The sequence below is a fragment of the Vipera ursinii genome (assembly GCF_947247035.1).
Source record: "Vipera ursinii genome assembly, chromosome: 1".
In the NCBI taxonomy this organism is placed as follows: Eukaryota; Metazoa; Chordata; class Lepidosauria; order Squamata; family Viperidae; genus Vipera; species Vipera ursinii.
The window spans coordinates 301,507,385-301,530,917 of record NC_139512.1 but is presented as its reverse complement, the minus strand read 5'-3'; the positions used below and the strand labels follow the sequence as shown (position 1 = coordinate 301,530,917).

The following is a 23,533-nucleotide window of genomic DNA, read 5'->3' as shown; positions in this document are numbered from 1 at the left end:
TTGGCGGTCTCTCGTTCATCCTAAATAACTGCTTTGATTTCATTCCATAGTTCCTATCAATGAGGTTTCCTATCAATGAGGTTCAGGACTACAAAACGCTTCCTGTTGTTCTCCTTGAAAATGGTGAGTATCTTAGTCAAGATCATATCATGGAAACTGTCTGGCTTTGTTCTACTACTTTATCTTGACTTGGAACATCCACATGTTTCTCAGTTAGTTCCTAGCCACAACATTGCTATTATAACTGAGCCTTTCTATCTCTTTGTATTAATAATATAATCAGATTTTTGTATAGTCCATCTGGTGACGGTCATGTATGTAAGCATTATTTTGGTTGTTTCAAGAACTGTTAGCAATAAAGAAACTAGTAAGTCAGACTGATAAGTCATTCTCCTACTTTTTGTCTGTTTCCTAGGCTATATAGTCCAACTATGTTTTCCTCCTTACTATCTCTAACTTTGGATTTCAGTCTCCAACCATAAGGAGACATCTTGCTTGCATATGTTCTGTTGATTCTAGCTTAAATGTGACCATAGAATTCATCAACCTCTTCTTCTTCTGCATCAGTGGTTGGGGCACAAATGTGGATAATCAATATATGCCAAATCTAATTAATATCATTTGGGCATTGACTGCATTGTATCATGTACTGCCTTTGTTATATCTTTCTGGATCATGAAAGTGGTGCTGATCCTTCTTTGTTTTTCGTATCCTGAGTAATAAACAATATTAACTTCTGACCGAAAGTATCCAGTTCCAATCCATTTCAATTAGTTAATACCTAAGATGACAGTCTCTGGTAGACTCATTTTATCTTCCTTTGTGTAGAGTTTCCTATGCTCAACTTCCTTACATTCCACAATTCCACTGTGATTTCACATTTGCAACTTCAGATATTTTTCTGCATGCAACATCAGCAACTAGACATCCCTAAAGCTTTACTATAACTGCTTAAATACCATTATTACCCTGAAAGATTCTCAGTTGTTTCTCAGTAATACCAGCTGACTTGAGGGGCCCATCATTTGGCACTATATTGTTATTTTATTTTGTATATCTGTATGGTTTTACTGATCAAATACAGGAGTAGTTTATAATAGCTTTCTCCTGTGCTGTATGCAATGGATGCCTTTGCCATTGTTATTAAATAATCACAACCTGCTTTAATAGTCAGCTGGGATGATGTTTATAGCTTGGGTGACCCTGCTGGGAGTAAATATATACAACTGGCATACATTCCTGGTGTTCTCTGCTTATTCCTTCCTGGAATATACACATACCCCTACCACAATAGAGTAGCATAGCAGGACGTGAGGAGGCAGAGACATTTCCTGATATGTATCAACTGTGCAACCTGGTGCCCTCAAGGCAAACTAGGAATATGGATATGCTTGGTGATATTTCTGTCATTATGATCCCAATACATTTCAATGGCACAATGTTGGGAAGGCTGCTTAACTGACTAAATTACATGAAAAGTATTTATTTCAATTATTTTAAATATTGATGCAAGTGAGATGCCATTGCATCTGCTCTTTGGAACAACTTACCCTCCAGAGTGAGGTCATCTCTGACTCTCCTTACCTTTCATAAGAGCTTAAAGACCTGGCTCTGCCAGTTGACTAGGGGTTTCACAATAAATTCCACCCCCCTTCTCATTATACTCCCTCTCTCCTCATCTTTTTAGCTGGGTTGATTTTTATAATATTATATTTATATTATTCAGTTTTATACAGGTTTATGTTTTAATATTGTAAGCTGCTCAAAGTTACGGTGCACTAAGATAGGCATCTAATGAATTTTACAAATAAATAAATAAGTAGAAGGAGATTGTTTTCAGGAAGATTCAACCATGATTGCCATTTATTCTAGGATGCTGCCTTATACCGAAATAAATCAGTACCATATGTATCAATGTAATTATCTACATAATCAGGGGATTCTTAATCATATGGATTAAGTGTTTCAATACTTAAGGCTAAGTTCCTCATCCCCTATCCAGAACTACTTGTTTACAATGCTTATGTTCTACCACTGATCCATGGCTCTTCTGGTTTCATATATAGAAAATTCAATAGTCAACAGGCTTTTAAATGAGATAGATAACATATGCATTGTTTCTTTGGTGGGCACCATATTATTCATGCAATACATTCAGTAAGCTATTTGATGTGTTTATGTATGAGCTACTGTATGTTCCTGATTTCATGTCAGCTAAAAAGTAATTTTAGGAATGTAGGATAGAAGCAGCAACAGCATCCTTGCCAGTAAAATTGTGAATAACTGTCTTAAAACCCTTCAGATAAATTTTTCACTGTGATTCTTATAAAATTATGCAGAACTGGCCATCTCTGTAATTCTTATTATTGTGGTTGGGAAGGTGAGAATAAGCAATAAAGATTTGATTAGGATCATCTTATGAATTCATTAGAGAGGCAAGATTCAAACCTAGAAAAACATGGTCTTGTTACTTTGGACCACAGAATATGATTCCAGGACTAGATCATGCCTGTGATCTGTTAGATAGTTATTTCTTCTCTAAACAGCCAATAGATTAGATGTAAATTTCTGGAGTAAGAGCAAATACAATAATTAATAGATACATTTTAATTACCTTTTTAGAAATTAAAAAACCCCACTATATGTGTGCGTGCAGATTGCTATATTTTCTAGCTGCTTCCCCCTCACTTCCCAAAGACATTAACTTCTTATACTCTCATTACAAGATTTTGAATGAATATTTTATTTGACTTTTAAAAGCCATCATCCTTCGTGGGAGAAATTATAATTGGTTTCTCAAATCCTGTCCTACATTTTGCACACAGCCTAATAATTTATCTGTTGAAACAGAAATAATGTCACTGCAGCAAAATCTACAATACAGCACAGGGTTAAACTTCCCAGAATCAAGAATGTGCTGTGGGAAATTTTGTGCCCAGTTCCAATTACTCTTTTAAAGTAACTTTTTACATGTCCAATTAATTTTGATCTACACTCTACCTCTCCACCATTCCCACCTCCATATACAGCATGTACTGCTCCCACGGGATTTTGAAAGGATAGAACAGAGACTAGCTGAAGTCTGAAGTCCATATAAAGTTATTTATTTCCTTAAAAAAAAGTCTTAAGAGCTTTGCAAAATAATATTGGAAAACTAGCAATGAAATAGGGTTTTATATATATATATATATATATATATATATATATATATATATATATATATATATATATACTTTGGGAAACAGCAACAGTCATAAATATGAACCAGCTGCCAAGCATCTGAATTTTGATCACATGATCATTATTATTATTATTATTATTATTATTATTATTATTATTATTATTATTATTATTTATTGGATTTTTATACCGCCCTTCTCCCGAAGGACTCAGGGCAGTGAACAGGGCATATAAATAGAAATACAAAAGTTAAAAAAAAAGGATTACGGTAAATAATTGCCCAATTAAAACAATCAGAATATAAAAACCCATTAAAACCCTGACATTCCCCCATCAGGCCAGGCCAGCTTGTTCGAATAAATGGGTCTTTAACCGGCACCGGAAGGAGCGAAGATCCGGTGCCATCCGGAGCTCAACCGGCAGTTGGTTCCATAAAGCCGGGGCGCCCACAGAGAAGGCCCTCCCCCTGGGGGCCACCAGCCGGCATTCTCTGACCATGAGGATGCTACAAAGGTTGTAATTATGAAAAACGGTCATAAGTCACATTTTTCAGTGCTGTTGTTACTTTGAACGGTCACTGAATGAACTGTTGTAAGTCGAGGACTACCTATACAATAAATAATTATTAATGAAGGTAGATGAGTCTCCCACTTCCCGGGTTTGGGGCTGCTGAAAGCAGTAGATTCCTTTGGAGGATAAAAACCAAAACTAAAGTTCAAATGATATTTCATATAATTGAAAACAGTTTTCAGGCCCTCCTAGGGGGAAAAAATACAGAAAAGAACAGAACACTAGATCATATTTAAAAGGAAATGGCTAGCTGGACCTCTGAGGATCAGAGAAATAACAAGGAAAATAATTGTAGTAGTTGGTAGCTGTGCAACTTGATATGGACCAACTAGACAGGCTGACTTATGAAATATGCTCTTTTGAGAGTATGAACCAGAACTATTGCAAAGATACTTCAAGACAATTTTAAGGTATCCCTTCCTCCTCTACCTTCTGGGGGCAAACAATATGACCAATAGCAACATCCTCTCTTACTTTAAAATGTTAGAAAGAAAGCTGACTCTGTCAATAAATAGTTCCACATTATTACTCATTGGCTAGATACAAATGAATCCTAATTGTGGACACAACACCATGTGAGGGTTTTTTGCTTTCCAAGGACTGGACATACCACAACATAGCATATCTGAACATAAGTGCTTTATTGCAATACACGTCTTCCCCAGCAACAGGCTATTGCTCTGGGTCAACCCCACCTTCCAGACCAGGTAATATTGCCACAAAAATATGCCTTTAATACTCTGTCCTTTGTACTAAGTCTTTTAATACTCAATTCAATCTCAATTTCTACAAAGCAGCACACAATGTTTGCCTTTTTCCAAAAATTCGTGTACTAGTTGGGTTGAGGTGCTGTTTCAATGCAGTTACTCCTTTTCTCATTGCTATCAAGCTCCTGGCAAAGTTTCAAGGTCCAGGCCGGACTCCCCACCAGAATGTCCCGCTCATCCTAGCTTGTGATCTGAGCAGTTAAATGAGTTCTCTTGCCTGCTTGTAACAGCTGCCGATCACCAGACATTGCCTCCATTTCCCACCTCTGGAAATAACCATTTACTTTGCTCATCATTTTTCCTCCTACACCCATCCCTCTCTCCACTCTGTCTTAGCATTTGCTTTTGTATGCTAAAAGCCTGGGTTCAGTGAGGCTGTCCCTGGACATCAGCATATTCTTGAAAAAAAAATCAAAGAGTGCTGCTCGTTTATCACAGGCAGCTGCAAAACCAGCTTGGATGCTTGGGAATAATGGGTTATGTTATGTGTGAAGGTGTGAATGCAAGAGGGAAGAGTTTCTGCATGAATGTAGCTCATTTTCAGAAGAGCCAGCAGCAGCCCCAACTTGACTCCCTCACAGGGAGGGAGGGGTCTGTAAAGGGCAGCAAAAGTAATAAGGAGAATTATAAAGGGAGACTGAAGTAACATGAAATATTTAGCCTTGATAAAAGAAGGCTATGGGCAAATATGAATGTACTCCTCAAATACCTGAGGGATTCATACAAAGATCTATTTATCATATTTATTTATTTCCAGACAGAGATCTCTATCGGATCTGTCATCAGATCTGTCAGAGTATAGAACAAAAAATAATATAGGAAGTTATGTACCAGTTAAATGTCAAAAATACTCCTTATACTAAGAGCAGTTTGATTGTAAGAGTTATTACTAAGACAGGTTATGAATTCCTCTGCATAGGAAGCTTTCAAAAGAAATTGGACGGCTATCTGGTCAGAGATGCTTTAATTTGAATTTCTGCATCAAGCAGGGGGTAAGATTCAACGACATAAATTTTCCCATATAACTCTGTGTTGTTATTACAACATCTCAGCCAGAGCACATCTGTGTTGGGTGTCCTTGCAGATAACTGTTGGATCCAAGTTTGAGACAAACATTCCCCTAAAACAGGGGTAGGCAATCTTGGCTCTTTTATGACTCATGGACTTCAACTCCCAGAATTCCTGAGCCAGCACAACTGGCTCAGGAATCCAGGGAGTTGAAGTCCACAAGTCATAAAAGAGCCAAGGTTGCCTATCCCTGCCCTAAAACAATACTTTTAGCAAGTTGTCAGCCTTTCCCAGTAGTGTTTTCAAGAAACTGCAGTATGTTTCCTCTAGCATCTTGTCATTCTGAGCTGGAGACAAAGAAGCCTTCCAACTTTCCTGTTTCTGGAAGGACTGCAACTAAAAGATTGCATTTGGTATCTGAAGCTTCAAGGGGTTCCAGTTGTTAAGAAATTCTGAAGCACCTTGGACCTCTTTCTCCCATTTGATTAGGTACATTGAGGGGCTGGCGATAAAGGCAGTTTTTATTTCCATTCTAATCATGATAAGTTGGTGGCTCACTGGTGAATGTTGATGGTAAACTATTGAAGATCTCAAATCTTCACCATTGCAGAAATCATGCACAAATTCTGGATTAGTCAGCTCTGTATAAATGGTTACAAGTCTGTACTAATGCCAAACCCATTATTTCCCTGGACAGTGCTCCACTTAAAACCTTTCACTTTATTTGTGAGATATCACAAATAGTTATTGATGAGTACATTGCCTTATTCTGTAAGTCTCACTCTTCCCTGTCACTCTCGCAGTCAATCTGAACAACACAATCCCCGTTTATCTTTGTATGCTTTTAACCTTATGGCATTTCTCAATCCCATTCCTGATTCTCTTTTCTAGTGTATCGGCGGAAACACCAAGAGCTGCAAGCTGTGCAGATGGAGTTACAGAGCCCTGAGTACAAGCTGAGCAAGCTGCGCACTTCCACAATTATGACAGACTATAACCCCAATTACTGCTTTGCAGGAAAAACTACTTCCATTAGTGACCTCAAAGAGGTGCCCCGGAAAAATATTTCTTTGATAAGGTAAAGCAATCTGCCTGGCTTCTTTATGCTCACATCTAGTTGCTAGAAGTGTGGGCACACCAATTCACATGTGCACCTTTTGCTTGGGCTCAGAAGTCACACAATAATCCTCAGGCTCCCAAAATTGTACTTCTCAAATGAGGTGGAGAATAATTGAAATCTAGTCAGATTTCTAGTCAGATCTAGCAGTTCTTAAGCTTGAGTGTTAAATCTCTTTCCTATGATTGATTGAAAAGGCCATCTTTTCTAGGAGTTGAAGTCCACTCATTTTAAAGACAGTGAGGTTCAGAAACACCACTTTCAGTTTAATATACAGTATTAGTGGTATCTGCAAGGTCATTTTAATTGGTAAACTTGGAGGATAATGATGTCTAATTGCTGGCATGCTATGTGGCCCTAATTCACTAAGAAAGCAAAACATCAACAACCAAACTCAAAATCTTAATCAAATGTCTAGAAAGTGTAATATAATTCAAGCAACACTCCTAATGTATTGTATCTATACAGAAGGGGTATGAAGGACAAAGCAAAACCTTTACCATATGGCTTATATGATTCTGGATGGAGAAGCTTAAATAGTGCAATATACAGATACTGTATAACAGACATGTCAAACTTGCGACGTCAGGTGTCGTCACATGACGTATTGGAGCTTTTTCCCCATTGCCAGCAGTGGGGTGGGCACGGTTTTGTCGTGATGTGTCCAGCCCACAGGCCAGCAGTTTGACACCCCTGCTAAGGAGAACCCTACTGGCAGAGTCTAGCCATCTCTTCCCGCAAAGCTTGTTAGAGGTCTGTGAATTTCACAAGCAAGACATACATCCAATAGGACGCTGCCAATTGTGTTCCACAGCAAATAATATATAGATAACTTATAGCCATGTCACTATTTCTTACAAAGACAATGCTTCCTCTCTAAAGATATCCTGTGGAGACTGATTTTGACTACAGCTGCTATCTTTTCCAGATGGGGTTTACTATTTTTCCCTCTTGTTTATCATTTAATTTTTGACCTGAAATTCCTAGTATTTGTTCTAGGGGCACAATCCAGATATTCATCATTTAAATGTGCAATCCAACTACCCAGTCAGATCACTTGACAGATTTTTTTTCTCAGAAAACATATCCGAGTCACTTTCCACTGAAGCTGCTAGTGTCACACCCATCAGGACAATTTCTCTGCCACTAACCTGGATTTCTTTCAAAGCAAGTATCTTAAGCAGATGGGAAGCCTGAAGGGATTTATATTGGGAAAACATAGCAAAGGGAAAGGCACTCTTACAAAAATAACCATCCTGTAATACTGCTCCATTTGGACTCTTCGGAAGATGCTATAAAGTTTTTAAAAATCTGGGAAGAAATGCCTATCACACACACACACACACAAACACACACACACACACACACAAACAGTAACATATTGATACACATATGCACGTACATGGATATACAATGGGGCAGAATCATAAGTCAACTTGTTTGTTTTGATTTTCAAGGTAACTTGCTAATGAAGACAGGCGTTTTCCTACTTTCTGCCACTGACATCCTACATTAAATAGTTAGTAAATGCCGCAGGATGGTAGAGAATTATAAAGCTTCTGCCTCTTCCATTTGAACTGTGTTTAGCTTCCCACCCCTCCAGACCACTGACCTTAACAATTATCCTCCTTATTTTGCTCTTACAGCCAGCATGCACAACGTTAGTTGGTAGTTTTACAGTATTAGGAAAAATCAACTATGGTTTTTTTTCACCTTGTGAGAAATTGCATTCTGAAAGTATGCAATGTACTAGGAACAAAAGTATCACTGTTTAAACTTAAAAGTAAATCAAAAATTGAAAAGAATTGAAGAAGTAAGCCTCTTGATAGCCTCATCATTCCATTATTGGGTATTAATTTCATAAGTTCTAGTTATAAAATTCTGCAAGATAAGCTTTTTAAGGCAACACTATGAGGCTCAGAAAAACCCTCCCCTTCTTCTCCCCTCTTTACATTATTTATTTATTTATTTATTTGTTTGTTTTTATAAACTGCCCTTCTCCCGAGGGACTCGGGGCGGTGTACAGAGTAAGGTAGGCAAACATAATGAAACAGTACTGAAAAACAATAATCAAAACAAACTGGGACCCCAACTACAGCTATCAGGCCAGGCCAGACTGCTGGAATAGGTAAGTCTTTAAGTCGCGCCGGAAGGTGCGGAGGTCGGGGGCCATCCGGATTTCAGTTGGTAAGCAGTTCCAGAGGGCTGGCGCACCCACTGAGAATGCCCTCCCCCTGGGGGCCACCAGCCGACATTCCTTGAGCGGTGGCACCCTGAGGAGGCCCTCTCTGTGGGAGCGCACAGGGCGGTGGGGTGTTGACATTGGCAGAAGGTGCTCCCGTAGGTAGTCTGGACCCATGCCATGTAGGGCTTTGTATGTCATTGTTAGCACCTTGAACTTCACTCGGAAGGCAACTGGAAGCCAGTGCAGCGCACGGAGGAGAGGTGTGATATGATATCAGTTTGTGTAATAAAAATTGCTTGATTTTTTATTATTTTTGTATGTTGGAAGGGGGCTATCTGTGATGTTCTGTTTTTTCAGTTTCTTACTGTTTCCTGCCATTCTGAAGAATGATTTTTATTCTCTCCTATCTGTATACAACCAGCCAAGCTTACAATTCCTACACAAGTGGAGAGAACTTGCTTTTCCCTTTAAATACTCTACAAGCAGCTCTACAAAAAAAAAATTAAAAAAAACTTCCTAAAAAAGTTTTTTTCAACTCAACAATCCCTCAACCATATTATGCTTCTGAACCTATCACTACCTCTTGGGATTTGGTTGGTATTGCCACATAGAATATTATTATTTTTTTACATCTTTATTAATTGCATCCTGGAATGAACAGTGACCGAAAATCTGTATAATGAGCACACAGGAGAAAATATATAATAGAAAGGTGTATGATTTATTTATTAGTTCACTGTTTTTCAATTTTCCTAAATAATTAACCCTCCAATCCTCTTTATGAAACTTGGGCAGTGTCTACAGACCCAGAGTTAATCTACAGTGAATCTTACCTCTAATATAAAATTATTTATTTCCACTTTAAGGGCCTAAAAGGCTAATATTGCAACCAGAAGACTGTAGTTAGCAATTGCAAGAGCAGCTGACACAGAGATCAATTTGGTCATTGTTAGGTTCAGACAGACGAATGACTCAGTGAGGTTTTAACAGTAAGTAGGTTTATTAATACACATATGTCAACTGTCAACTGTCAGAATAACTCCAGCTTATATACTCGGGCCGTTTGAACTGTATCCAATCAGCAGCCCAGAATTTCCCACCGTTAAAACATTAACCAATAAATGCACCCAAACTTCCCGCTTCAAAGAAACCTTTCGCAATTAAGCTACTGACACAACACCCCTTCCCCCCCAGTTGATGTTATTTGTTAACATAATCTCTCAAGTATTTTGGTGGCTTATGGACCCTAGATGGGTATCTATTGGGCTTGCAACTTACATCATTGTTAACAGACTGGCTGATTGATATGGGCCTAGAATTTTGGGTTACTGGCTCTACAGATTCTCTAAAGACTGATTGCTGTTGCTGGTGTGGCTGTTGTTGTTGTTGAAGTTGATCTTGCTGTTGTTGTTGTTGTACAGGTACTGTTGACCTGTCCATAGGAAACAACTCCCAATCGATTTGACTACGCTGTGAATTTGCTACAGCAAGCCTGGGTTGAGTTTCCACTTCTCCCCCACTAGCAAACGAGTCATGTTGGTTAAGCCAAGATGCAGTATCACCCCTGTGTTCAATTTGACCCCCATTGACTGACACATTTTCAGAAACCCTCTTTCTTAGTTGGTCAATATGTCTTTTGCTTACTCTATTCCCTTCCCCCTCAATGGTGTAAGACAACGGTCCCATTATGTCAGTGACTACCCCTGGAACCCATTTGTCCCCAGGACCATAGTTTCTGGCTCAAACTAGGTCTCCAATGTTGAAGGACCTGTTTGGGATGTCAGGTTCTGCACTTGAGGGTAGTCTGTCAGGGTGTAACCTGTCCAGTTTAGTGGTTAGCCGTTTGCCCCACCTCATCTCCGCAGGGCTTTTCCCCGTAGCCGTGCACGGGGTTGTGTGTTGAGACAGCAAGAAGTCTGCAAGTCTTTGGTGCCAGTCGCCGCGGATGATTCGCTTCAAGGCGTCTTTAGTGGTTCTCACATTGCGTTCAGCCAAGCCGTTGGTGGAAGGGTGGAAGGGTGCTGATGTTGCATGTCTAATCGAGTTGGCCTTGAGGAAACCCTGAAATTCAGCAGAGGTGAATTGGGGCCCATTATCTGATACAATCACATCAGGTAACCCGTGAGTGGCAAAGAGGCCCCTTAAAACCTGTATTGTTCTAGTAGATGACATTGAAGTGACAGGCACAGCCTCCAACCACCGGGAGAAACTGTCCACCACAACTAGGAAGGTTAGGCCTTGAAATGGCCCCGCAAAATCAATGTGAATCCTAGACCAAGGATTCCTGGCCAATTCCCACTTATGCGTGTGTGTGTGTGTGTGCTTGTTCAGGTCTAGAGCGCTGACACTGATAACACCCTGACACACACTCTTCTATAGCCTTGTCTAATCCCGGCCACCACAAATGACTCCTGGCTAATGCCTTCATTCGGACAATCCCAGGGTGACCTTCATGTAATTCAGTTATAACCGTATTCCTGTGAAGTTCAGGAATAACAACTCGGTTACCCCATAATATACAACCCAAATGGGAAGATAATTCATCTTTCCTTCTAAAATATGCAGTGTATTTAGGGTCCGGGTTTTTACTTGGCCAACCACCTAGTACCCAGGTCATAATCCTGTTGAGAATATGGTCTTTTTTAGTGGCCTCAGCTATTTCTCTAGCTGTTAAGGGGCATTCAGGTAATTCCTGTAGTGACAGAATTTGTCCTACGGGGGCAGGGTCACCATCAGTGTTAGTTAAAGGTAGTCTGCTAAGAGCATCCGCATGACCCATTTCCTTACCGGGTCTATGTTGCAAGGAAAATGAATATGCAGAGAGGAAAATTGACCACCTCAGCATCCTGGGAGACATTATTTGGGGTGTCTGTTTATCAGTGGTAAACAGTCCCAGTAAAGGTTTGTGGTCAGTGAATATGGTAAAGTTCCTACCATAAAGATAATCATGGAACTTTTTTACTCCTGCCACGATAGCTAATGCTTCTCTATCAATCTGAGCATAGTTCCGTTCAGCTTTGGTAAGCGTCCTGGAATAGTATGCTATTGGCTTTTGATTGCCCTGACTATCCATGTGGCTGATGACAGCTCCCACACCATAAGGTGAAGCATCACAAGCTAAATAGATCGGTTTGTTCTCAATAAAATGTGTAACTGTGGATTGGCTAGATAGAATATCTTTTAAGGTTTGAAAGCTAATTCTATGTTTTTCTTGCCACTGCCATGGGGTTTTTCTATCTAATAGTCTATGCAATGGTTCAGCGATGGCAGCTTTATGTGGCAAGAATGTGTGATAGAAATTGACTAATCCAAGAAAGGCTTGTAATTCAGCCTTATTTTTTGGTTCAGGAGCCAATTTAATTGCCTTAATTTTATCAGCTGTAGGGTGGATTCCCTTTTCATCTATTCTAAACCCTAAGAACTCAGTTGATTTAACTCCAATACAGCATTTTTCCCTTTTTAATTTGAGTCCAGCCCCTCTAAATCTCCCCAGTACCTGTTCCAGACGCTCAGCTAAAATTTCTTCAGTTCTTCCAGCTATCAGAACATCATCAAAGTAAGGGCATACACCAGGTATGCCCTTTAAAGTCCTCTCCATCACCTCCTGAAAGATGCCTGGAGCTGCTGCAATACCAAATTGCAATCTGTGGACTCGGAACGCCCCCTTGTGGGTGACAATAGTTTGAGCTTCAGCAGCTTCCCTGGAAACAGTAAGTTGCAAATACGCCTGCGCCAAGTCGAGCTTGGCAAATATGGCGCCGTCCTGGATCGTGGCAAGGACCTGTTTCACCGTCGGGACCGGGTAAGCATGCTTTTTCATTCCTAAGTTCAGGGTGGCTTTGTAATCAGCACAAATCCTCACATCCCCATTAGGTTTTAGGGGTGTGACGATTGGTGTTTCCCACAAACCACCCTCGGCCAGTTCTAATACGCCTTGGCCTACAAGCTTATCGAGCTCGGCCTCGATTTTTTGCTTAAGGGCGAAAGGCACCCGTCGGGCCTTAAGCCTAATGGGTTTAACCATTGGGTCTAGATTAAAATTAATTGGGGGCCCTTTATATTTACCTAAAGACCCATCAAATACGTCTGCGAATTCATCGCAGACAGATTTGAGGGTCTTATTATTATTATTATTATTAATGGTATTTATTCCCCCGACCCAAATTCCCAGGGCTGGGAACCAATTAAGACCAATTAAACTAGTTCTATGGCCTTCTGTGACTAATAAGTCTAAGAAGCCATTAAACCCCTTATAGTTAACTTTAAGGGTGACCTTCCCTTTAATATTTATTGGGTTTTTTTGGAAATCGGCCAATTGAATTTTGTTGGACTGAGTGTAATTTTACGGCCACTTTTAAATTCAATATATTTAAGGGTCTCATTAGAAATTATCGATACTGAGGCCCCAGAATCGACTTCCATTTTGCAAGGGATTCCTTGCAGATGGACTGTGATTTTTAGTTTTGGTCTTAGGACATGGTTTATTTTTAGCTTTCCAATGTGGTTGACTCGCGCCTCCTCCCCGCGGTTGGGAAAACGTGCCACAGGTCTGGGGGTCTCGTTGCCACTATGGTAGGGGGTTACCTTACCTTCGGCCCAAACATCGATTTCATGAAGACGATTGTCGCGAGGGCGTCCCCGGCAAATGGCCTGAATGTGGCCAGTCTTTCCGCACATACTGCATTTAGCAGAGCGGAATCTACATGTTGCCCTGGGGTGGTTGCCCCCGCAGCTTCCACATCTGGTGTCGCTGTCGCGCGGTCTGGTCGAATTGTCTCTCGGTTGTCGTTGCGGTGCTGTTGGTTGAAATCGGCGACCCGGTTCTGGTCCTTCGCTGCGAGGAGGTCTTGCCGCCATTTTTCCAAATCTTCGGGTGACTTCGGCTATGTCGGCTTCCCATTGTTGATCCGCCTCCCCGCTGTCCACACGGCTTTCTTGATTAATTTCGGCTGAAGCAGCCATGCTATTTTGGGGGGGTCGCGACTTCCAGTAGACTCATAAGTTAAAAGTTCGTCAAGAACTTCTTGTAGGTCACCGGTGGGCTTAGCGATAATACAATTTTGTAACTGTTCATCTCGCAAGCCCAGCACCACTCTATCACGAATCCTAATTTCTAGGTTGTCGTATTTACACCGTAATGCTGCTTCTCTGACTGCGGCTACGAATTTTGTAATTGACTCGCCCGGTCTCTGATTGCGTTTTTCGAAAATGCGCCTCCAATAGAGTTCTGATCTTTTCGGCGTAAAATGTACTTTTAATTTGGCTAGCAAGTCAGCGTACGAAACGCTTGACACCGGCATAGGTTGACAGAGTCCAACGGCAACCCGGTACACAGGTGTGCCACTGATGGTCAATAAGGCAGCAGCCTTTTTCCGGTCGTCGGTTATGCCATTTACGAGCAAGAACCTGTCCGACGTATTCCTCCCAATCCTCAGGGTAGTTTGGATCAAATTCTTTTAAAGAGCCTAGTTGCGCCATTCGGAGGTTGTTTATTCTGCCGCGGCCGCTAGCGGTTGACTGTGTATTTTTAAATTTACCGCCCTGCGCTCAGCTGCTTGTCGCCGATCCTTCACTAGTCCGCCGTCAATCCCACCTTCGTCGCCACTTGTTAGGTTCAGACAGATGAATGACTCAGTGAGGTTTTAACAGTAAGTAGGTTTATTAATACACATATGTCAACTGTCAACTGTCAGAATAACTCCAGCTTATATACTCGGGCCGTTTGAACTGTATCCAATCAGCAGCCCGGAATTTCCCGCCGTTAAAACATTAACTAATAAATGCACCCAAACTTCCCGCTTCAAAGAAACCTTTTGCAATTAAGCTACTGACACAACAGTCATTTGGATGGATGACATAAGTCAGGAGAGACACAGGGGGAATTTGATTTGGTTCATGTTTCTGTGCCACTGAGCACCATTTTTAATACAAGCAACTGTAGTTTCATTCTGAATATCTGGGTAGGGAATTAGTGGCACCGGATAAAATGACTGCATAATACAGTTTCCATCTGATCCAAACTTCTTTCCTATCTTCCCCTTCATCCTTAATATGAATGCCATATTAAGGTTCAAGGCTGAACAAAAGATTATACTTTGCTCGTGTTGCTATTATCCAATAAAATCATACCTATTTGGTTCCATCTTCTTTTCAAGATCTTCTTGAAGATGGTGAGGTTCAAAATTAGGTTAAACATTTAGGCTTATATACCACCCCATAGCATTTAGGCTTATATACCACCCCATAGCATTTAGGCTTATATACCACCCCATAGCATTTAGGCTTATATACCACCCCACAGCATTTAGGCTTATATACCACCCCACAGCATTTAGGCTTATATATCACCCCACAGCATTTAGGCTTATATACCACCCCATACCATTTAGGCTTATATACTATCCCTTAGCGCTTTACAGCACTCTCTGGGTGGTTTATCTGAAGAAGCATTATTTGAATATTTCCTCCAACAATCTGGGTCCTCATTTTGCTGAACACAGAAGGATGGATGGCTGAGTCAACCTTGAACTTCTGGCTGTGGGCAATACTGCACCTTAACCAACATTAACAAGATCAACTGCATTCTACTTGTTTATTATGTTGTTGAAATGGTTCCTGGATGGAACTACTGACAAGAGTTGTTGTTATGAAGCATATTGTTAAAAAAAGAATCAGGTTTTAGATGTCACAAGATTTGGGGGTGGTGTGTTTGACATTGCTGACATTGCTTGCTGGTTTGTTTTTCTTAGGTTCCAAAAAAACTAGTACACCTACCTCTTTTGGAAACTGTGGCATTCTAGTTCTCCTTTTCCCACCCAATTCTCTAAAAATAATGAACTAGAACTGGAATGTAATTATTGACTACATGAGAATAAATAAACTGGCACTCATAGTTTCATGATATTTTTAGGTATTTCCAAGAGTGCTTTCTAAACAGCCTGGGTTGGCATACCAACTCACATTTCTAATGTAGCTTCTATTACCCTGATTTGCTAACTTCTAAATTTTAGAATTATAGAATAATGTACCATATAGTAATATATTATCCATGGGACTTCTTTTACATATAATGTGAAAACTGTATTTCAGATAACTGGGAAATAGGCAGTTTTCCTGTGTTTAAAATATATGTGCTGTCTTGGTTCCTGCTTATTTCAGGATCCAGAGTATGGGTTCTTATCTTTCAAGGTATGCATCACTTGAAAGAATAGCAAGATGTAACATTTCAGGGGGAAAAGATTCTAACCTAGTTGACATCCTGCTGTGCTAGGATTTTTTTTTAAACTTGGAATGATGTTTTTTCTCCATAGGATATTTAAAAATTGAACTCCCTTATAGGCATGTGAATGAAATCCATTCTAGCATAGAAAACCATGACTGAGTCTCATCCATTTTAAACCTGAAAAAAGCAAACCTAGGTATTTCATACTTGATAAGGCTTACACGAATCTTGTTCTCTATTATCAAAAATTGTTGTTCTTTTGTATATAACAGCTGCTGGTACTGCAAATGACAGAAGAAAGACTGGCAGTGGTATGACTATGTGGGTCTAGTGAAATTGGCTCCTTTTTTAAAATATCTCCCCAGTAGCTCCTATATCCAATAGTAAGACTTCATTAAGAAATATTTCACTATTTACCTAATAGTTCAATGCAGTTAATAAAACACCAAGTCTTTTCCATTTGAACATTCTAGTATATATTTAAGAATATATATTGTAAGAATTGTGCCTTTGGGTTATGTCAAAATCATCTTCCCTTTTCTGATCTTGCCAGGGGTCTAGGCCATGGAGCTTTTGGGGAAGTGTATGAAGGTCAGGTGATTGGGATCCCCACTGACCCCACTCCTCTTCAAGTGGCTGTAAAAGTAAGTTTTGGTGAGACAAATCTGCCTCATGGGACATACCTCGTCAAAGAAAGGACTATGGTTGAGTTCATTTTCTAGTTTCTCTGAGGGGAAAATAGTGAATGTATTCCTGATTATGGACATGGTGGTATGAAGAATCCAGAACTGCCACTCAGGTTATTATTGCTGAAGTTCATAAAAGTTATTAATTTTCATTCACAAGGATGTTTTTTTTTTGCAATTCTGGTTCTTTCAAATATAACTGATCCCAAGCAAGAAATACTTTTGATTGTGTTCTCCTCTCTAGTGTCCTCCAGATGTATTGTCATTGTGACTCTCATAACTTCTATATCAGTGGCTGTTGTCCATGGTGGTTGGGAATTATGACCATTTAATCTGGCACCTATAGAACTATCATTTGGGAAGCTGGCTCAGACTTTTTCCTATTCAACATCCTTATCCTGTCACAGTTCACCACCCTATGTTGTTATTGATGTGCAAACAGAAAGCTGACATTTTTCTCTAGTAGAGTGATGGAAGAAAATGTTTGTGGTTATTACTGTCTGAGACATATATATTAAATCCAGATTTTTTTTCTGATAGTATGCTTTCTCAATTTGGAGATTGCGAATGGTGTTGAACTGCATTTCTCATCATTCCACCCAGACTATGCTAAATAGTCGAGTTTCTATATAAAATTTATACGGGGAGTTTCTATAAATAATTTCTAATAGAGAGTTTCTAAAGATTTAGGTATCTTTTAAATGGCTTAGAATTGTCTTTGGAAAGGTGGTATATAAAAAACTTTCCACATGAAAGAAATTTCACTTTCCTTTTTTCTTGACTAGACATTACCAGAGGTTTGCTCAGAGCAAGATGAGTTGGATTTCCTGATGGAAGCTCTAATAATAAGGTATGTTAATTCAAATTGATTGCCTGCTTTTCTACCTTAAACGCACATTTACTAGTATTAAAAGCACTGGTCATTTTTACTCTCCAGATTTTATACAGATGAATCACATATAATGCTGTACAATTGACCAAAGCAATTGCATTTCTCTTATTTTCTACAAACTTTACCATCTGCCTATAGGATTGTTCTCTATGAGGACTATCATTCATAAGAGATGGGGCTAAGATTATCTCCTAAGCATAACACTGAGATTAGCTTAAAATCTCAGCTTTCCTGGTTTGTTAAAGAGTCTCTTAAGATTACAAGGAATACTTGAAATTCTCAGCATAGTAAAGAATAACATTTTTGCAAAGTGCATATTTTATTTCAGTGATAGTAATAATTTTGTAATTACCACCAAAATATCATAAGACTAACTTTATTCACTATTTCTTTCTTTCTTGGAGGGGAAGAAAATGGTTATTTTATTTTATTATTATTTTCCATATAAAAAAATCACTGACCAAATTATTATTTGGGTTGCAATATTCTTCTATAGTCCAATCCATCAGCAGTTTGCTTTTGACCACCAGACTACATTGATCTGGCTTAACACAAATATTGATCTGCAATTTTATAATGTCCGCTGTGGCCAAATGTGATGGGCACTGAGTCCAATGCGCCATGAGAGCAAGAGAACTAAAAAAAAACAACAACCCACAAGCTCAATCTGTGTCTTTTGCATTAAAAGTTTTTTTTCCTCCTCAATTTTCCTTGCAGCAAGTTCAATCACCAGAATATTGTACGCTGCATTGGAGTGAGCTTACAAGCTCTGCCTCGCTTTATTTTGCTGGAGCTTATGGCTGGAGGAGACTTGAAATCTTTCCTGAGGGAGACACGGCCAAAGCCGGTAAGAAAAAAAATATAGTTCAGTATAGTCTCAGCTTCCAGTTCACGTTGAAAGTTTTACCTAACTTAAATATAGCCTACTTCTTTTTGCCAATGTTCCAATATTTGCTTTTAAAAGCTGCAGTGCATTACAAGAATTTTTAGTACTTTGACAGATTAAATTGAGCAGGTCTTATGTTGCTGATTAGGGAAGTGAACAATAGATTGATTAAGTGAACAATTCACCAGCAATTACTCTGGAGGAAAGTTGATTTAGCATATATTTAGGAGCAACATTTCGCACATAAAGTGAACCAACTCTAACTCTGCTACTGTTGGTGTATTGCTGATTCAAAGACTAGCCTGCACTAAAAGAGAGAGCACTATTACTACTCTATAAGAGCAATGTTATATAATTCCAGGGACTATTCTTCACTTGTGCAACTCTACGAGAATTCTACAGGTTCCAGAATTCTTAGCCAGCATGGGGGGCAAATTTAGCATTGACAAAGGGAATTCTGGGAAATAATGGAGGGCAGTAGGTTAGTGAAGGTTATTTTATTAGTTATATCTGACATTGCTTCCATGTTTGCCAAGTAGGATGAAAGACTACTTAAAGTAGACTACTGCTGGTGATTCCAAAGAAATAATTCTATGTACCTTGAACATTGAAGATACATAGGATTATTTCTCATGCATAACAAAACAGCATTGCTGAAATAAAATCAAGACGATATAATTCCATTATTATGGTTGAAGTGTCACCTCAGAATTTGTGTTGCTGTTCCCTCACCTCCACTGAAAAATGTACTATAAGTTGCCAAGATATCTGAAGATTTGTTGTCTGTGTTAATAACATAACAATATGAGATTTTTAAGTTATTATACTGTAGTGTCTTCCCCACTACTGACCAGCACCTTCTACATATATGTAATTTTGGTTTTCCATGGAAAACCAGCTCTTCCAGAAACCTTTGAAGAATTATACCATTGGTTAATAGTTTTGCTGCTGCTTTTGCTGCTGTTAGTGGTGGTGATGATATTTTGATTCTATTCAATATTACTTTATATATTATGCTGTGGGATATATATTTTTGTACCATTGACATTTTATAATAATAATAATAATAATAATTTTATTTATATACCGCCCTTCTCCTGAAGAACTCAGGGCGGTGAACAGGGCAAACATATAAAATTACAAAGATACAAAAGTTAAAAAGAATTAAACACAATGCCCAGCTAAAACAACAGTAAAATCCCCCCCCCCATCAGGCCAGGCCAGCTTGTTCGAATAAGTGAGTCTTCAGATCGCGTCGGAAGGAGCGAAGGTTGGGCACCATCCGGAGCTCAACCGGTAAACGGTTCCACAAATCCGGCACACCCACAGAGAAGGACCTCCCCCTGGGGGCCACCAGACGACATTCTCTGACTGGTGGCACCCTGAGGAGGCCGTCTCTGTGGGAACGCACAGGGCGGAGGGAAGGTGACGCCGGCAGCAGGTGATCCCTGAGGTACTCCGGACCCATGCCATGTAGGGCCTTGAACACCATTACCCATGCCATGTAGGGCCTTGAACACCATTACCATTATAGTGTACACTGTGTGGTTAAATCAGTGGCATAGCCTCTCTTTGAAAACTTGGGGTAAAGGAGTAAGCACAACTTCTGTAGGTAATTAGTTCCCATGTCTAATATTCAACTGGATTCTACTTCCTGTAGCTTAAATCCATTATTTTGTGTCCTGCACTTTTGGTGATAAAAAAGTGGTCTTGACCTTCTGTGCATCATCCTTTCAGGTACTGAAGTGTGCTATTACATCCAGCTCAGTCATTTTTTATTCTCAAGGCTAAACTTTCCCAGTTCTTTTGCTTCATAGTTTCTAGTTTTTTCAGGGTATTTCTAGTTTTGCTAGTTCACAAGACAAAAGAACAAAGAAAACATACTCATTTCATTGTGAATGAAATATTCTTTAAATGATCACTTTCACATCAAACTTCGCCTATGAACAAGAATACCAGAAGAAATGAATTCTTTTTTAAATTATTTTTATTTTTCCATTTCTTCCACAAACAAGTCAACAAATATACCGCAATACATACATACACGTAAGTTTGAGTGCTGCTGATCCATTTCCCCTTTCACTGTATCCACCCTCCTTCTCTCTCTTTCCTCTTCTCTACTTTCTTTCTCCCTTTCTCCTTTCTTTCCTACTTCCCTCTTCTTCCTCTCCTCTCCTCTTTCCCTCACCACTCCCCTCCCGTTTCTCCCCACTTCTCCTCCTCTTTTCCTCTAACCTTCCTACTTCCTTCCCCCTCCTCTCATCTCTTCCCTCTCTCCTCTCCTTTCTTCCCTCCCATTCCTCTTCCGATAAAATTCAGGGGTAATGTCTGAGCAGTTCCTCTCCTTAGATTTTCAATATCTATATTAGGTATAATAACATTAATTTTCTATTACATATTCAATCGTATATCCAAAATTTCTTGACCATTTTATCATTGACTCCTTAACTTGCTCCTCCTCTAATTCCCTATATAATAAGTAGCTATACATTTTTTAATCCATTTTGCTTCAGTTCCCGTAAGTATTTCATCTAACTCTGTTCTCCCCAAATTAAAACCATCTATTTTAGCATCTTTTTCATATCTAGATTGTATTTGCGTTCTCATGTACCAATCCATCTTTATTCCTTGTTCCTCTAATTGTTGTTTGGTTTTCAGCTTCCCCGTGTCTGTTAGTAGGTCTTTATATCTTATAATGTTTCCCATGTTAAACATATTGGGGTGTATTAATGCTTCCATACTTGAGAGCCAATCTGGAATCTTCAAGTAATGCTTTCTCTTTATTTTCTCCCAAACCATCAATAAAGAATTCCTGATATGATGTCTCTGGAAATAGCTGTGTATTCTATTTTTCCCATACCATATGAACGCATGCCATCCCAACTGTAAATCATGTCAATAATCTAGAATTCCTCAGTAAAATCCATTCTCTCATCCATGACATTGCTGTAGCCTGGTAATATAATTCCCAATTAGGTAAGCTAAACCCACCTCTGAGTCTTGAATCCTGTAACATTTTTAAATTAATCCTTGCTTTTTTCCCCTGCCAAATATATTTCAAAATTATTTTGTTTAGCCCCTCAAAATATTTCTTTTCCAATCTTATTGGTATTGTTGAAAACAAAGCAACAATCATGGTAATATATTCATTTTGATTATTGCAATCCTACCCATTAATGATAGTTGTACCTTTTTCCATTTATCCAAATCTACTTCAATTTGTCTTTTCAATTTATAATAGTTATCTTCTTTAATTGTTATACATCTTGCTGTCAGGTGAATCCCCAGATATTTTGCCTTCTTTACAATCTGTATCTCTAACTTTCCCATCAATTCTTTTTGTTTTTTGTTTTTCAGTAATATTTTTCACTAACATTTTTGTTTTATCTTTATTAATCTTCAAAACTGCTACCTCACCATATTTTTCTATTTGTTCTAATAATACAGGTCCTGTCTCTAGTGGCTCCTCCAAGATAAATGCTAGATCATCTGCAAAAGCTTGTAGTTTATATTCTTCTCTCTTAACTTTCATACCTTTTATATCCTTATTCTCTTATAGTTCTATTTAGTATTTCTAGTGTCAATACAAACAATAATGGGGATAAAGGGCATCCCTGCCTTGTTCCCTTCATAATATTAATCTTTTCAGTCATATCTCCATTAATCTATTTTGGCTATTTGCTTATTGTAGATTGCTTTAATTACATTTATAAATTTCTCCCCAAAATCCATAATCTGTAGTTGTCTTATCATGAATTGCCAATTCACATTATCGAATGCTTTCTGCACATCCAAAAACATCAATGCCATCTGTTTTTGGGGATGTGTTTCATAGTATTCTAATGTGCTTAATATAATTCGCATATTGTCTCTAATCTGTCTTTTGGGCAGGAACTCATTTTGATCCAAATGTATAAATTTGTTTAAAAACTTTTTAAGTCTTTCGGCCATGATTTATGTGAATATTTTATAGTCCACATTCAGCAAGGAAATCGGTCTATAGTTCTTTATTTTCTGTATTTCCGTTTCTTCCTTTGGTGTCAGGGTAATAAGTGCTTCCGACCACGAATCTGGTATCTTAGCTTCAGAGAGGAGTTCATTATAGAGTTCCAGCATTACATTGCCTAACAGTTCCTGCAATGTTCTATATAGTTCCGCTGGTATCCCATTTGGTCCTGATGTTTTGCTTTTGTTTTGTTTTTTAATTACTTCTGTTAATTCCATCATTATTATTTTCTCTTCTAGTAGCTTTTTAAATTTCTCCGGTACTTTAGGTATCTCTGTTTTTCCCAAGAATTGTTTTATCCTATCATCTGGAACTGCTTGTTGCTTATATAGATTTTCATAATATTCCCAAGCTTTTTTTTTCTTTCTTCATTCCGGTGTTGTACAGTCCCCTTGGCATCTTCCAGTTGTTTAATCCATCTCTTCTCTTTTTCCTTTTTAATTTTATATGTCAACCATCTCCCTGGTTTGTTTGCATGTTCAAAAAAGGTTTGTTTAGCTGCCTTTATTTTCATTGCCACTTCTTCATTTTCTATTAAGTTCATTTTATGCTTGTTCAACTCCATTAAATTTTTTATCTTTTTGTTTTGAGCATCTTTCTGTAATTCTTTCTCAAGAGTCTTATATTCTTCCTCCAGTTTTTCCCTAATTTGTCTTTTCTGTTTATTCTTTTTCCCCATATAAGATATAGCAAGTCCTCTCATGTACGCTTTCGCCGTATCTCATACATTTTGAAGTGAGATATCTTCTGTTTTGTTTTCCTTAAAGAAGAAAGTCATTTCTTTTTCCATATATTGCTGGAAGTCTTTTCCATTCAATACAGTTTGATTTAATGTCCATCTTGTTCTTTTTTTTTGTCCTTTCCGTGTAATTGTGACTGGGTTGTGGTCCGCCCATGTGTTTGTTTCTATGTTTATATTTTGTGTACTTGTAAATAAGACTATTTATGTCCATATCATATCTATTCTCGATCAGGACAGGTGTCTGTTAGAATAGAATGTATATTGCTTCTTTT

At 38.8% G+C, this 23,533-nt stretch overlaps 1 protein-coding gene across 1 annotated transcript in view; it reads left to right on the top strand.

Moving 5' to 3' along the window:
• Window positions 1–23,533, top strand: part of ALK (ALK receptor tyrosine kinase) — a gene marked incomplete at both ends in the record, with an annotated part of 722,117 nt that overhangs the window by 680,288 nt on the left and 18,296 nt on the right. The window contains 4 exons of the mRNA XM_083376785.1: window positions 6,417–6,603; window positions 16,603–16,693; window positions 17,521–17,585; window positions 18,345–18,474. Coding sequence (XP_083232911.1) covers window positions 6,417–6,603; window positions 16,603–16,693; window positions 17,521–17,585; window positions 18,345–18,474 — 473 coding nt within the window. The remainder of the gene's footprint in view (window positions 1–6,416; window positions 6,604–16,602; window positions 16,694–17,520; window positions 17,586–18,344; window positions 18,475–23,533) is intronic.